The sequence below is a fragment of the Vicia villosa genome, linkage group LG7 (assembly GCF_029867415.1).
Source record: "Vicia villosa cultivar HV-30 ecotype Madison, WI linkage group LG7, Vvil1.0, whole genome shotgun sequence".
Taxonomy (NCBI): Eukaryota; Viridiplantae; Streptophyta; class Magnoliopsida; order Fabales; family Fabaceae; genus Vicia; species Vicia villosa.
Window position 1 is genome coordinate 57,806,121 of NC_081186.1, and position 14,180 is coordinate 57,820,300.

A 14,180-nucleotide genomic window follows, 5' to 3' on the forward strand; every position below is an offset into this window, starting at 1 on the left:
GCGTTTGGAACTGTATCGTCTCATGGGGAGACCCAAGAAGCCATCGACGCTGAAAGAAAGAGGAAAATTGCAATCTTGATGTCATTTAGATAGTAACTCTCAACTTATTGTTCCTTTCAATTCACTATGCATTTCTGCATTCGTTCTTGATCATCGGTCAGGTATGTTGTTTTATTTCCCAAAACTATTTTTGATCCATCTGTTAGGTTAGGTATGTTGTTTTGTTTCCCAATACTATTTTGAATCGATTATGACTTCCTAACAGTAAGTTGTTCTTTTTTCCTTTTTCACAGACTTTCCATAAAGGTTAATGTCACTCTTTTTATTTCCCAAAATTACTTTAAACTGATAACTAACTTGATTGTCAGGTACCACACCCTTGCTATGCTCATGTCATGAATAGATCAAAATCAGTCTTGAAGTCATCATTAGAGGTTATGTTCTTGTGTTGCCTCTTTTCATTTATAAGACCAATCTCATCTTATGTTTGCTTAACTTAGTTTATAGTTTGTTGGTACATTTTGATATCATTATATCATGTTTCTGTAACATGTAATGTAACAGTTGACTTGTTTTTCTATGAGCTTGCATGTTAGTATTAAGTAGTGCAAGAAGCATCTTAAGTGGTCATGACATGATTCACTTTGTTTTTTGTTTCACTGTTTCTTTTGGTCATATTAGATAGGGACAGCCAGCAGTTGATGTTCAAATGAAGGCGTTGACGTTGCAGGGCATTCAATTGGTACAGTTTCGGAGGCTGTGTTCAAACTTAGGAAGGTTCTCAACAACCAACATCACTGGCTAAAGCTCAACTGAAGGCAAAGAGATAAGTAGTCACACACTAGTCCTCACATTATCTAGTTGTTGGAAACTGTCGTATTAATCAATCAATGTCATGAATCTAAATTGTAATGTAACAATCTGATTTAGTTCAATTTCCTAATCTCTGTTTATGTCATTAATAGAAAGCAATTAACTATACTTGTTTTCATTTTCCATGAATAACAACAAATAAAATAAGGCTCGCCACATGTCATCTATTTGTTTGCATTTTCATTGTATGTGACCATTGCTAGCAATTTTGCAGGGATAGGTTGTTTTTCGATTTACCCTTGTTTTCTTCATTGCAATGATTAAATGTACTTGTTCTATCTATACTTTTCTTGTTCAGTTCATTGTTCTGACTTTAAGGTTACCTGTGATCGGCTCCGTGATATTTACAAATTGATGCAGGGACACTTTTGAGTTGGGTGGCTAGTCATGCTCAAGAAGCTGCTAAAGTGTTCAAGGACCAAAAATTCCCCGGTCTACCATATTAGAAGCACAATCTGGTCTTCAACTTCAACTGTGAGTGGATGAGTGTCATTGACATGGGGGCCTGCTGGAACATTGGAAATGGGCAGAGGGTGAAAATTTTGGGTGAGAGTTGGTTCCCTGCCCTCGGGTCAAGCTGAGTTTGAAGTGGGGAGTCATGCCTCAAATTTAATTTATAGTTCCCCTAGTGAATCCGCTAATTAATGCTGAAGTAGGCTGATTGACAAATCTAACAACACTGTCGGTTCGTTAACGTCACGCATCATCAGCGATACTGCCATGGTCAAGATCATAATTGCTGACCGCATTACCGTGATTGTGCAGTGTGTTTCCTCCATACTTATAGCAGCAGTTATTATCATGTTTGTCAACTGGAGAGTGGGTTTGGTGGCATGGGCTGTGATGCTCTGCCACTTCATAGGTAGTCTACTACACTTTTTAGCCTAGTCTGCCAAAGGATTTTCAGCAACCAACATAAGGACTATAGCATCATTTTGTCATGAAGTACAAGTACTGCAGAAAGCCAAAACATATCTGGACATTCCAAAAAGTATATGAAAAAAAGTATCAAGTATAGGATCATCCAAGGCTTATCCCTTTGCTTGTGGAACATTGCACACGCCATTGCTTTGTGGTACACTACAATTCTGGTCAACAGACGACAAGCCTCTTTTGAAAATGGAATACGACCATTCTAAATATTTTCTCTCAAAGTTCCTTCTATCGGAGAATTATACACACTGATCTCAACTGTCATCACTGCCATCAATATGCTAACCCCATCATTCAAAACGCTCAACCATATAACTGAATGTAAATTTCAAGTACCTTTTAAGACCTGCAGTCAATGTCCTTGACAATTTCAGTTTACAAATTGAATATGGATCTAAGGTGGCTTCTGTAGGACCGAGTAACGCTATAAAGTCTTCTATTTTGGCCATTTTACTGAGTTTTTATGATCCAGTGGAGGGAAAATTGAGTTCTTCTTCATCTGTTTTAACGCCTATCAAGCTCACCAAATTTTTAACATCCTCAATTCTTGGTGCCCTTTAGTAGCAAAAAACTCGAGGTTCTACAAGGTTTGGTGGTATAAGATGCAGTTAGTGTTGTGGTAAAGCTACTTCCCCGGCAAACTGAAGGCTAAGAGATAACTAGTCACACTAACAAGAGAATGAGTATCTCCTTATACACACTAGTTTTCTTCTCTTTCTCAGTTCATTTTTCTGACTTTAAGGTAATCTGTGAAAATTTGGCATATATCAGTACCTAGCACGACATCTTTGTTTTCCAACTTTTATGCTCATTACGTTTGGAGGCAAGAACCAAGTCATTTCTTGAAAACCAGAATTTCATGCCTTCAGCTATTGCCAACAAGGCTGTAAGTTTTATCTAAGAATTCAATGAAGCTAATAAACAAGATGTCCCTTAAGCCTCCTGTATATCTGTGTGTCCTCATGAAAATGAATGTTGATACAAGTTGATTTAATGATGGTTTTACTAGATGGGGTCTGTTAGTCCGGTAGCTTGCAGACGAAATGAGTTTATAAGATTGTTGCTCTCTTACCTCTAATTTGTGATCATTTTCTTAATGAATTTACAAGATTGATGCTCTCTTAACTCTGATTTGTGATCATTTTCTTAATGATTTACAAGATTTGTTGCTCTCTTACCTTTGATTTGTGATCATTTTCTTAATGAGTTTCAAGATTGTTGCTCTCTTACATATGATTTGTGATCGTTTTCTTATACGATAAGACTAAGAGTGTAAGACTGTTATGTATTGATCTAAACTCTTGTTTTTTCAAATATACACGATCAACATATTAGAAGAATGTAATGTAATACAATATGAACAGCATCCCAAAGAAGCATCATTACTTAATACATCGAAATTATTTTAAAATTGACTATCAAGCGTGCTTAATCTTACTATCTTAAATATAATTCTTCACATTTTTTATTTCATAGCAAAAACTAAATCTTAATCAAAATGATGTCTTTTCACCACGAGAAAAAAATATACCAGAAGTAGTATCATCTTGTAGTAATGCCAATCTCACAATAGGTTCAGCACCTTCATCAGAAGTTAGAACACCATTACCATGATTCATATCAGTTTTCACATAACCAGGACAAATAGCATTTACGCAAAAAGAAGGATACTTATCGGCCATAATTCTTGTGTACGCATTAAGACCAACTTTCGAAATAATATACGCTGAGTTATATGTTGGCCAACCTTTGGCTTCTAGTGAACCCTCCTTATAATCCTTAAGAAATTCATTCAAAATTTCATCAATTTTTTCTTCGGATAAATTTAGGATATCACTTAGTACTTCTTTCGGTCGTCCATTCGGCATAATCTGTGAAAAAAACAAGTATCATGAAAATAAATAAATCTTCATATAAAAAATGTTTCCTATTTAGTATACCATACATACCTCCAACCTTCCCATAGATGAAGAAACGTTAACAATTTTTGGGGAGGTGGAACATTGAAGAAGAGGAACAAGAGCTTTGGTAAATTCTTTGGTTCCATAATAGTTTGTTCTAAGGCTTTTCTCAGCTAATACATAGTTTTCAAAAAATATTTTTGTCCAATCAACTTGGCTAGGATCTACCTGCACAATCCATTATTGATAGTAATTTCCATCAATCTAATTTTAAATAAAAGTTTCTAAGCTTTTGAAGTGATAATCACATAAGGGATGGAGGGAATAATACCACAACACCTAGGGAAGTTAAAGCCTTTCCATCTATATGTGCTCCTACAATTGCAGCATTGTTTACCTATATACAAAATCTCTAATTATAGTTTCACATATTTTTGGTCAATCAAATTGAGTAAGAGCCAGCGAACACAACATTGACACAACAACACTGGTAATAATTTGAAAAAATGGACAAATTAAACTTAATCACAAATAGCAGTGTCGGTGTTCATCACAAACACACATTTTGCTAGAGGTATCGGTGCTATGAGGTCAGAGCTGTAACTCGTAACAAAAAAAACCCAAGAATAATATCTTACCAAGATATCCAGCTTACCAAATTTGTTTGTAATGAATTCTACAAATGATGCAATACTTGCAGAATCTGTAACATCGAGTTGATGAAAAACCACTTCACCAGAAAGTGCAATCTCTTTGAGTTTCTCAACAGCTTCAAGACCCTTTTTCTCATCTCTCGCTGTCAACACAACTTTGAGGCCATTAGAAGACAATTGTTTGCATATTGAAAATCCAATTCCCCTATTGCCTCCTGTCACAACTGCAGTCCTACAAATCAGTTAAACAAATTATGTTACAAAAATTGATGTTGAAAATTGCTTGTGATACCTTTTCTATGAAGAAAGTGAAAAAAAATCAGTGGTACCTTTTTGTTGATTCTTCCATTAGTCCGAAAAAATTTAAGTATTAATTTTTGAGAGGTTATTTGTAAGACTCTAACACAACTTAAATATAATTGCACACTGTAAAAAAAAGTAACATAGTTTGCATATTATAATTAACTTTCAGTTAATGTTTTAAGACAAGACAATAAGATAAAATTTTAATATTGAACTGTCAAAAACATTAATGTTTCTAAAGAATCAATGATGTTACATAGAATAAATAGTTGTGGTTACATATTTATATAAATAAAGAATAATATTTATTGAATTGAAAATCTCTTTTTTTAGAAACAGAATATCTTTTGCGCATAATTGTAGAGAATTTAACACTACTTCGTGTATAGGACCGGGTCGAAAACCCTTATTTTAAAAGAACTGAAAGTAATATCAATATTGTTATGAATATGTTAGTAGATATCTATTTATTAAAATGATTTGCAAGTTTTTTTTAACAAAATAACTTATGATTTTAGTTTTCACCCCAGTATCTAGGCTATTGGACTGACTAATCCGATTTGGGGTTTATTTCTGACATCAAATAGTTTCAGCACCCTTTCGCTCGCAGTTGCGGGAGATCGAATTGTTGTCCTCCTTACCAAGTCTTGCGCCAATCACTCCTAGAACAACTAAAGATTGATAAAATAACTTATAATTTAAGATATAAATAATGTTATAGTATGTCTGTTTGACCTAATTTTTTTTAGGACTAAAAACTAATTTATAACAAAATTTAAAAAGATAAAGTTTACAAAAATTCATGTCCGTCTCGCTAATGCTCGCATCTGAAAATCCTAAATAAAAAAAAAAAGGTAAGTGTGGCAAGACATAAATGGTAGAAGCGTGAGCCTAAAACTTTGGCTCGTTTTAAAGAAATTTAGAGAAAACAAACATGTCAGACAAAATCGATTTTTCTCTCGTTTTTTTAACAAAAATTCAAGGAAATTCTCTTGAACCATCAACTACTTGAAACTAAGCGTCTGCCGAGTTTCTTTCCCTTGAAACAATAACTATCTAAATCTTCTTGAGGTTTTTCCAACTTCAAACCTAATTTTTGAAAAGAAAAAAAAAACAATATAACGATAATTTTTTCCTTCGTTTAAGTCATAACAAACAAACATAAATAATATTATTTGTTGTTTCTTTTCTAACTATTCTAATATTTTCTTTAGTTAGTAATACAAGTACGATAGTAAGTATAGTTTCTATGCACATTATAGGTGATTATCTTACAGATATATTACCCAGCTAATATGAAAATTTGTAGCTGGTTAACATCAAATTAGTAAAAAAAAGAAAAAAAGAAATTAGAAAGAAGAAAAGAGAATTAATTGGCTTCTTGATCTTGCTAGCATATATTAATTAGTATGTGTCATTGAGCATGAATTAAGCTGATGATTAGGTTGTTTACATTGATCATATTGATCTGTTGATTCATTTTTTGGTGGTTCAACTTGTGAGGCAGTGATGGGCATGTTGATTTGTCCATGTGGCATCATATCTTGAAGATTATGGTGATGATGATGTTGTTGATGATGATCAGTTCCAACCATGTCATGTTGAATATGATGATGTTGATGTTGATGTTGTTGTTGATGTTGTTGAGGTTGTTGATGATGAGGATATAATGTGTATCCTTGTGGCCATGCTTGAAGATTTGCATCATTTGGATTTGCCACGTGGCATTCACCTATAGCTCTTGGATCAACATTTGAACTTGTTCCTTGTGAAAATGAACCGTACACAGTAGAGGACAAATCCCTAAACATACAAATTCCAAAATAAATTAGGGCATAGATTTGAATTTGAACTAAGGAACACAAATTCCAAACACCACATTTAGTTAACTTAGCCAACAATATGTATGAAATTGTAGCATAGTCAATAAATTGTGCCTAAAACAAGTACTTTTTGAGGCATTAAGGGCCTATTTTAGTAGCTTGGGCACACTAAGTGACTAAAAATAAATTACAATGATTAACTTTTATTATTATTTATTTAATGATTCTTTTGATTTTATTTTTAAAATGTTTATTTAATGTTATAGTTTTAAAACTTTATTGCAAATATATTTTGGCATATGTTTATTTGACTCCTAATTATTGTATTTAATGTTTATTTAACTCTTTATTAGAATTTAAGTTTAATCTAAAGAATTTTATAAAATCGATTTGTAAAATGAGACGTGTCACTTTATATAAACTCGTGTTATATTTTATTTTTAACTAATGGAAGATTTTAATTTTTTTCAATACACACTCTCATGCTCATCACTATTATTCTTAGCATAACGAGTAATTTGAATTGCTGATATGTGAGTTTTTTTTCTTCTTCGATACACCTCCTCAGACCTAACACTATTGTCACATGGAATAGATAATGAGTGGTTCAATCGAAAAACTATTTGATATCATATTAAAATTAGATTTTAAACTCATTTATATAAAACCCGCTCTACAGGGATCAATGAGGCTAAACTTCAATTCTAATATGATATCATAACCTAGTTCAACTAAAATATTGAGTCCTTATATCAAAAGTACTTATAATAAGATGGTGGTCAGACGATGTATCTTGTTGAAATATATGTAGCGTCATAAATGTGTCAACGGTGGTACACGTGTATGGATGGAAAAACTTTTCTTTGAGGAGGAGCATATAAGTGGATGAATTGATACTTTAGAGGGGGATTGTTGTGAAAGAAGTGAGAGTTATGGGTTCTACATTGCTTGAAAAAGTGAGGTTGAATAATATATAAGTCACATGACCCATAAACCTATTTTCTTAAGATTTTGGATGAATATGTGATATCTCTCATTTATGAGGTTCCTTTTTACCAAATATAATACTCCCACAATGTTGAACATATAAGAGAAATGACAATATACCCATTGTCTCAAGGTTTTGGATGATATGTCGTGTCGAAATCTCTTAAGATCTTAAACATTTAGATCATTAATGCTCTCAGCGCTCTCTGAATTCTGTTCAACAAATAATATCAGAGATTTATTATACTAAATGGGAAAGAGGGTATGAAATCCTAGTGTAGATCAGAAGCAATGATATGGACGACTCACACTAGTAGACGAGATTAATTGACTCAAGTATGAGTAGCTAAGTCACACATCGATTGAAAATAAAAGAAATATTGAATATATATATATATATATATATATATATATATATATATATATATATATATATATATATATATATAGTTATAAAGAGAAATAACTCATACAAGTTTTTAATTAGTATGTAGCGTTGATGTCACTTAGGGTGTATTTGGAAAAAATAACGGTTGACTGATAAGTTAACTGATAGCTTATATCTTATGGCTGATGATGGACACTTATAACTGATAAGATAAGTGATGTGTTTGGTAAAATTAGCGATTCAACTAACTTATAAATGTAAAATGTCATAAAAATGATTTAATAGATAATTATTTCATTTTAAATTAAAATAAATTATAAAGGATAAAAGTAAATATTTTTCAAAATAATAAGAATAAAAATAGGAAAAAAATGATAAACTGTAAATTAAAATACTATTTGAAATAGCACCTAAAAATTAAATTATCTGAAAAATCAACTATAAATTATCAAAATAAACTATAAATTTGTGATAAAAGAACTCTTATAAGATATGTTTAAATATAAACCATAAATTATAAACTATAAACTAAAAAAATGGGTCTTACCGGAAATTAAAATTGTAAACATTTATGCTCTCTTAACTCTCCCAGCAATTATGGGAGCAAGAACAATGATGGAGGTCCTCCTTACTTGCCATCATTAATTTCCAATAATAATAAAAAAAACAAACTCTTTATTTTCTCGACTTTAATGAATATGAAATGCTAAATACTATTTAAATTTTTTTATTTTTGAGGAAAATTTATGCCTATGAAACTTGTGTATCACATCAATAAATGACGATACTTTAGTGTGTCACTTTTATTATAATTACTCATGTGAGTTTCTAATAAACATATTTATTTTAATATATTAAATAGGAGTTTAAACATAGTTATAGAAATTAAACAGTTTAAAATGAGTTCATCTTTTTAATCAATGTATAAAAGTTACACTAGTAAATGTCTATAAGCAAGGACATAAAGCAAAAATCAATAAATTGAAACCTGAGAGGATCCATAGGAGCTGATGCATCAAAAATATTTTGATGGTTCTGACTACCATCTTGCAGCCATCCTACATTTTCGAAAGTGTTTGGCATTCCCTGCCATCATTTTTTATAATTTTAATTCAACTATAAATACTAATTTATTATAAAAAATTCAAAAATTATTAAATTCCATTTATTTACCTGAATACCAGATGGATCATACGAAGATAGATGATTATTCAACAAAAGTTCCTGCAACAATGAAAATCATGCATGATTTTAATAATAAATAAATAACAGATATAAATAAACCACAAACAAATTTACTAAAAAAATGAACTTTTACCAATCAACGACAACACACTTCTTCAAGATAAATATAAGACCCATTTATTTTATCTTTATAAAACTAGATTTTTTTTTTTTGTATTTTTAAAGATGATTATTATTTGTAAATTGAAAAACTAATTTTAATAATTTATCATTTTTTTTTGTAAGCAAAATTCTATTATTAGAAGAACCCAAGTTCTCAAACTTGATATATTTATAATATAATTATTAAAGATTAAAACGTAATTAAAGTTATAATTTTTTAAAAAATATGTATTTCAAAAATAATTTTTTAAGAAAATTATTTGAAATTGTTTCAAATTTAAATAATTTTTTATAATTTGAATAGACATAACAAATTATAACAAAAAAAATAAAATATCTAAAATTACTATTTAATTCAATTTTTCAATTGAAATTTTTCTTAAATAATTCTTAATAAAGTTTTTTTAACAAAACTATAACAGTTAAAAAGTAAGTAAAAAAATTGAAAAAAATAAATTTATGTTAAGTAAATAAAATAGATTAATAATTTTCATACCTTTCTCTGCATGACACGTGCCAATATTTCTACTACATTTTTTTCACTGGTTTCAAGCTCTGCCATAGATGTCATCTTTAATGGGTCGGGTTCGTATATCCTGTATTCATTGTTCCAATATTAGAACAATTATTAAAAATTAAAAATAAAGTAAAATAATATTTTGGAAAAATATTACTGCAAAAATTAATCATCAATTTTTTATTTTTTGTCATGCAACCTTATCTGCTCCTCTGCCATTTGAAGTTGTTGTTGTAACCTACTTACTTCTTGTTGGAGTTCCTAATCAAAAAGAGAATTTAAAAATCATGAGAAAATTCTTGTCTAAATCATTGATAATGTTGCATAACTAATTCAATCATGGAGTGAACATGCTTAAATGAAAGGGTTAGAGCTCTCATTATTTTCTCATGCTTAAATCATATTATTTTCTTACCTCAATCTCAGAGTTAATGTCTCCCGGACTTGATTGAAGCAGTAGAAGAAACATTATAGGAATGGAGAAAAACAAATAGTTTAGTACTATGAATTTGGTCATCCAAAATTCTATTGTAAATTAATTCAAACAAAGTTCAAAGATTTAGCATTTGTACTAACTTGGACATATGAAGAGCTATGTCATTTTCACTCCTCAACTGTTGAAGTGTCCTGAGCAAAAACTGCAATATTCAAAATAAATAAGATTGTTAAAGTATTAATATTTGGGTAGAGGCTTTTTTAAATACACATATATAGTTTCTGAATTTACCTCCTTATTTTGAATACCCCTGCAAATAAATAAATAAAAATTAAATAAATTAGTAACACAAGATCAAAGATTAAGTAAATATTTTACCATAGTAATATTTTTTTATTAAACTCTAAAATAATTAATAAAAAAATTGTTGATATTTATAAATATAAATAAATTTAAATTTTACTTATATTTATGTAATAATATAAATAAATTATAGATATTTATAACACAACAACTTAAAAAATATATAAAATTAATATAACCATAAAAATGGAAAATAAACAAAAGAAAAAAATAGTAAGAGAAATATGGAGAGTATACCTTCTGTATGGTACCTCAGGAAAACTTACAGCACTGCAAGAAACAAATTACTATAAATAATGAAATTAAAAAGCCAAATTTAGTGTTTAGAAGTTTAGAACAACCCTATAATTCACACAACAAAATGAAGTTATTAATTTGTTTAGAACATACTTATCTCTTTCTTGATCAGGAAGATTAATATAACGAGTTAAAACATCCTCTATCCTGATTACCACAACAATAAAAATATAATTAATTATTGCAAAACTCACCACCTTTAAGACATAAAATATTTAAATATAAAATAAAAAAATGAATTAATGCAATAATTATGAACATTATCAATAGAGGAAGAAGTGATAATTTAAATATTAGAAATTAAAAAAAATTATATAGACAAATTACAATTTACAAGAATATTAAGGTTTTAAGAAGGATTAAAACCTACAAACATTGATAATTCTGAGTAATAAAAAAGGTTTAGTGTCATACTATAAGGAATTTGTTCAAACTTCAAATACATGAAATTTAATTAAATTTGTTCTTTTGAACAAAATTTATTATTTTCATGGAAAATATTCTACTAAAAAATTGGTCAAGATCCTAATCCATAGGACAAGAAAGAAGATCCTAAACCACAAAACAATGTTGTATCTACAAACAAAGATGATTCAATAACAATCTTAACTTTGAACATGTAGAACTAATAATCTTAATTTTCACAAAATCTTGGAATCATCCTTAAGAAGAGAAGAGGCAGAATAAATCAAATGATTATTAGAAAATGGTGTAATGCATACCTTCTTTTACCGGAAAAATGACTAAGACGATTTGATGGAGAAAACATTATAAGTGCAATATCAATATCACATAGGATAGATAACTCATAAGCTTTCTTAATGAGACCATTTCTACGTTTAGAGAATGTAACTTGTCGATTTGTTGTATTCTCTATTCTTTTGATCTCGAGTTTAACACGACCCATCTTTCGATGGTGAAATCGTCTCTAACAACTCTAAACTTTTTCGTTTTCATGCAAACAAAGCATTCGTAGAAGGAAATCTAATTAAAATGGCCTCTTTTTTCTTTGAAGAAGAAAAGAAAAAAAATTATAAATGAGAACATGCATGAATAAATGGGTGAGAAGGAACCGCGGGATAGGAGAGATTGGGAAGGTAATGGTTCTAAATGGTGAGAGAGGAGAAAAGGGAGGGAGGCAGAGAGTTTTATAACACAATTCATTAATTTTATTTAGTTGAAAATTAAAAAATAAAATAAGATTTTGAAGAGGTAATTCAATCGAGAAATAATAGCATTAAGAGTCTGTTTGATAACACAGATCTATGAGCTTATTTTTTTATAGTTTATAACTTACAAGCTCATATAATATTTTAGACCTTGGTAGTGATATTTTGATCACGAGTTTATATCTTATTTTGCTAATTTATAATTTATTTTTCAGATGTTATTTCAAATAGCGTTTTAGTTTATGATTTTTTTATCCTTATTATTTTAACAAAAACTCACTTTTATGTAGAGTTGTTAAATGGGCCGGCCCGATGGACCAATATGTATAAAGGGGCTAGCCCGGCCCGATTGCTTAATGGGGTACAAAAAATGAGTCCGACACATTTTTCAAAGACCCGTGCGGCCAGATGGGCCAGCCCGACCCTAATTTCAATGTTATAATTTTTATTTTATAAAAAAGGATGTAATTGATAAAAGCAAATAACTTAAGTAGAGAGTCATCATAAATGTATATAAGGATGTTTAAAATAATTAATTATAATTATATATATATATATATATATATATATATATATATATATATATATATATATATATATATATATATATATATATATATATATATATATATCAAAAAGCATCTATGTAAAAGTATAAAGTAACTTAATATTATCATCAATACTTCTCAAATTTTCTCTTCATCTCACAACCATTTCCTTGGTCACATCATCTTGAAAATATATCTTCATCCTCATTAACTTTTCTTTATCACTTGAAAACACATTTATGCAATCATATCATATCTCAATATTTTTTTCTCAAAATTAACCAAAATCTTTTTTTTAATGGGTCAGCCTGAAGCCCGCTTGGCCCGACCTTACCTTACCCATGAAAAACATAGGCCCGATGGGCTGGCTCAAAAAGACAGGGTCGTATTTTTTTAAGGTATTTTCAACCTGGCCCGCGCTAAATTGTTGGGCTTATGGGCCGGCGGGATGGGCCGAGCCCATTTTGAAAGCTCTTCTTTTATCCTCTATATAATTTATTTTAATTTAAAATAAAATAATTATATATTAAATATCTTTTATGTCATTTTACATGTATAAGTTATTTAACCTCTAATTTTACCAAACACTTTAATTAGCTTATTAGTTATCACTCTCAACTATTAGCTATAAGATATAAGCTACCAGTCATCAGCCATCAGTTATAAGATATAAGCTATCAGCTAACTTATCACTCAACCGTTATTTTTATTAAACAAACCCAGAATAACCGCTCCCGTTTAACATGAAAAAAAATAATTTATCTTTTATTTTGTAGTTGTTATGGCCATTTAAAAAAGGATTATATAATGTGCAATTGACATTCATGATTTGGGTTTATCAAGAACTAAATCGGTATTGTAGTGTTGTGCATTATTTGTTATGTTGGAGAATGTATTAGTCGTGGCGTAGATAATTTTGAGCGTGAAAACGAACAAAATACAATGAAGTCGCCACAAAACTTTTTTTTATTAAAGGAAAACGTTGAAAATAATACTGAATAATATGGTTATCACAAAACTAAATAAACTAGGCCTGTTTCTATATTATCATAAGTGAAGTCGGCAGATGTTGCTGCGCGAAAAATACTCCAGCGACAAAAACGTTGGAAAGCAATGAATTCGCCCTCCAAAGTTTACTTTTAAAAAGGGAAAACATTGATAAAACCCTTAAAGAACGAAAATATGGTTATCACAATCAAATTTAGGTCTGGGAGTCGGTTATACGTAGAGTATGTGTTACCAGCCTACAAAATCAGTTAAAAAAAAATACATCTAATTTTGTGAAAGAATAGTGTTAATCCTAATGTTTTTTATTTCTCCTAATTATTATGACATACTTACAAAAAAGGGGAAATCGATTATTTATTAGGGTGCTTGACGAGATTTGACTCTTTCTCCTACGTATCTCTCGGCAGATGTTGCTGCGCAAAAAATGCTCCGGCGAAAAAAGCGTTGGAAAGCAATGAAGTCTCCCTCCAAAGTTTACTTTTAAAAAGGGAAAACATTGATAAAACCCTTAAAGAACGAAAATATGGTTATCACAATCAAATTTAGATCCGGGAGTCGATTATACGTAGAGAATGTGTTATCACCCTACAAAATCTGTTTTAAAAAAGTAAATCTAATTTTGTGAAAGATTAGT

At 29.8% G+C, this 14,180-nt stretch overlaps 2 protein-coding genes across 2 annotated transcripts; both read right to left on the reverse strand.

The window, feature by feature from the left end:
- Positions 1 to 3,299: 3,299 nt before the first annotated feature.
- On the reverse strand, positions 3,300 to 4,709 carry LOC131617258 ((+)-neomenthol dehydrogenase-like). The gene is made up of 5 exons (XM_058888592.1): positions 4,690 to 4,709; positions 4,346 to 4,592; positions 4,039 to 4,104; positions 3,756 to 3,935; positions 3,300 to 3,677 (listed from the first exon to the last, which is right to left on the reverse strand). The coding sequence occupies exons 1-5, from the start codon at positions 4,707 to 4,709 to the stop codon at positions 3,300 to 3,302; spliced, it is 891 nt and encodes a 296-aa protein (XP_058744575.1).
- A 1,181-nt stretch (positions 4,710 to 5,890) lies between these two features.
- On the reverse strand, positions 5,891 to 11,890 carry LOC131617256 (agamous-like MADS-box protein AGL104). The gene is made up of 11 exons (XM_058888591.1): positions 11,544 to 11,890; positions 10,915 to 10,968; positions 10,762 to 10,794; positions 10,453 to 10,471; positions 10,302 to 10,363; positions 10,141 to 10,168; positions 9,925 to 9,986; positions 9,705 to 9,804; positions 9,035 to 9,085; positions 8,850 to 8,947; positions 5,891 to 6,466 (listed from the first exon to the last, which is right to left on the reverse strand). The coding sequence occupies exons 1-11, from the start codon at positions 11,726 to 11,728 to the stop codon at positions 6,064 to 6,066; spliced, it is 1,095 nt and encodes a 364-aa protein (XP_058744574.1). The 5' UTR covers positions 11,729 to 11,890; the 3' UTR covers positions 5,891 to 6,063.
- Positions 11,891 to 14,180: the final 2,290 nt, after the last annotated feature.